At 51.4% G+C, this 1684-nt stretch overlaps 1 protein-coding gene across 1 annotated transcript; it reads left to right on the forward strand.

The window, feature by feature from the left end:
* Positions 1-3: 3 nt before the first annotated feature.
* Positions 4-1355, forward strand: LOC102502113 (signal-regulatory protein beta-1-like; the record flags this gene model as incomplete). Its single annotated transcript, XM_027768355.1, has 2 exons — positions 4-184; positions 715-1355. Coding segments are annotated over 2 exons (534 nt in total), but the record flags the coding sequence as incomplete, so codon positions are not given.
* Between the last annotated feature and the right edge of the window lie 329 nt (positions 1356-1684).

Here is a 1684-nt window from a genome sequence, read left to right on the forward strand (position 1 = left end):
TCAGACGTCCAGACCACCGTGGACCCCGCAGAAGAAAGCATCTCCTATAGCATCTCCAGCACAGCCAGTGTGGTGCTGGCCCCTGGGGACGTTCACTCTCAGATCATCTGCGAGGTGGCCCATGTCACCCTGCAGGGGGGCCCGCCTCTCCGTGGGACCACCAACTTGTCTGAGACCATCCGAGGTAGATGACCCTCAACCCAGCCCCAGCCCACCCTGGCGGCCATCCTGCTCCCCCCTGGCTTTTACTCCAGGGCTGAATAACCTGGAATCTCCTTCCTACAGCCCTGCCACCCGCCATGCCCCTAGATGTGCCACTGTTACCCTCATTTTCATCCCATGGGCCAAGACCCTTGCTAGCAGCTTCCTTTATTTTACCAGTAAGACCTGCAGTTAGAGAGCACTACTGGTGCTTAGTTTCCTTTATTTTATTGCAGTTATTTTGTTCCACCTGCATGCCAGGGGTTGTGACCATTGACTTCAGTATTACCCTAATAGGAGCTAGCAGTCCTTGAGCACCTACTGTGTGCTGGGCATCGTGCTCAGTGATCTTCTTCACAATCAAGGAATCCCCTCAGGGTCTGCGCATCAGCTGCATGCCTGGCCCTGTCCTGGGTGGCGCCCTGGCTGTGATGGTGGGAGCCGAGTTATGGAGCCCCTTCCCTGTCGTGCGTCTGTGCCGTGAGGTCAGAGCTCTGTCCCGTGCCTTTTCAGTTCCGCCCACCATGGAGGTCACCCAGCACCCCATGATGGTGGCAGGGAACCAGGTGAATGTTACCTGCCATGTGGAGAAGTTCTACCCCCAGAGCCTACAGCTGACCTGGCTGGAGAATGGAAAGGTGTCCAGAACAGAAACAGCCTCCACCCTCACAGAGAACAAGGATGGGACCTATAACCTGACCAGCTGGCTCCTGGTGAACTCGTCTGCCCACAGGGAGGGCGTGGTACTCACCTGCCAGGTGGAGCATGACGAGCAGCCTGCGGTCAGCAGAAGCCATACGCTCAAGGTCTCTGCCCACCAGAAGGGCACACACATCTCCCCAGGTGAGGGCTCTCTCTCCAGTTGACCAAGCTAATTTTAATATTTATCTTTTCCTTGTAAAAAATTGTCTTTATTCATGATACAGTCTATGTATCTTAATTTGTAAAACTGAGGTGAACGCCGTCCACAGGGTCTGAACATGCAGCGATCCCCTTCCTCCTGTCCTTCCTCCTTCCTCCTGTCCCTCAGTCAATCAACTTTTGGACAATGGCACATCCCAGCGTGTTGCTAGCAACCAGGCCAAGGATTAGAACTCTTGTTACCATGTGAGACCCAACGTCCCTTGATAGTTAATTATTGCTATGCCATGGAGTCAGTCCAAAATTTATCTTAATTTTTTGTTAAAAGTAACATTTCATACTAATGATAATACTTATTATAGCCAATGTTATTACAGAAAAACCTAGGAGTCTATAAATATTAAGTAGAAAATCTATTTTTTTAATTTTCTGCCGGGCTCAGGCACTCACCAGAGGCCTAGAGAGACAAAGAAGGAAACAGAAAGAAAAAATGAGAAAGCATCCCTAAGGGGGGGTGACCACACTGCAATTCTTCTCCACCACACTCCTCTCCTGATTTTGGGCATGCACATGCATGTGCCCAGCGTGTCCCTCAAGCTGGCAGGTTCAGGACTCATACCAC

This window comes from Tupaia chinensis, unplaced genomic scaffold (genome assembly GCF_000334495.1).
Source record: "Tupaia chinensis unplaced genomic scaffold, TupChi_1.0 Scaffold145940_1, whole genome shotgun sequence".
Classification (NCBI taxonomy): domain Eukaryota; kingdom Metazoa; phylum Chordata; class Mammalia; order Scandentia; family Tupaiidae; genus Tupaia; species Tupaia belangeri.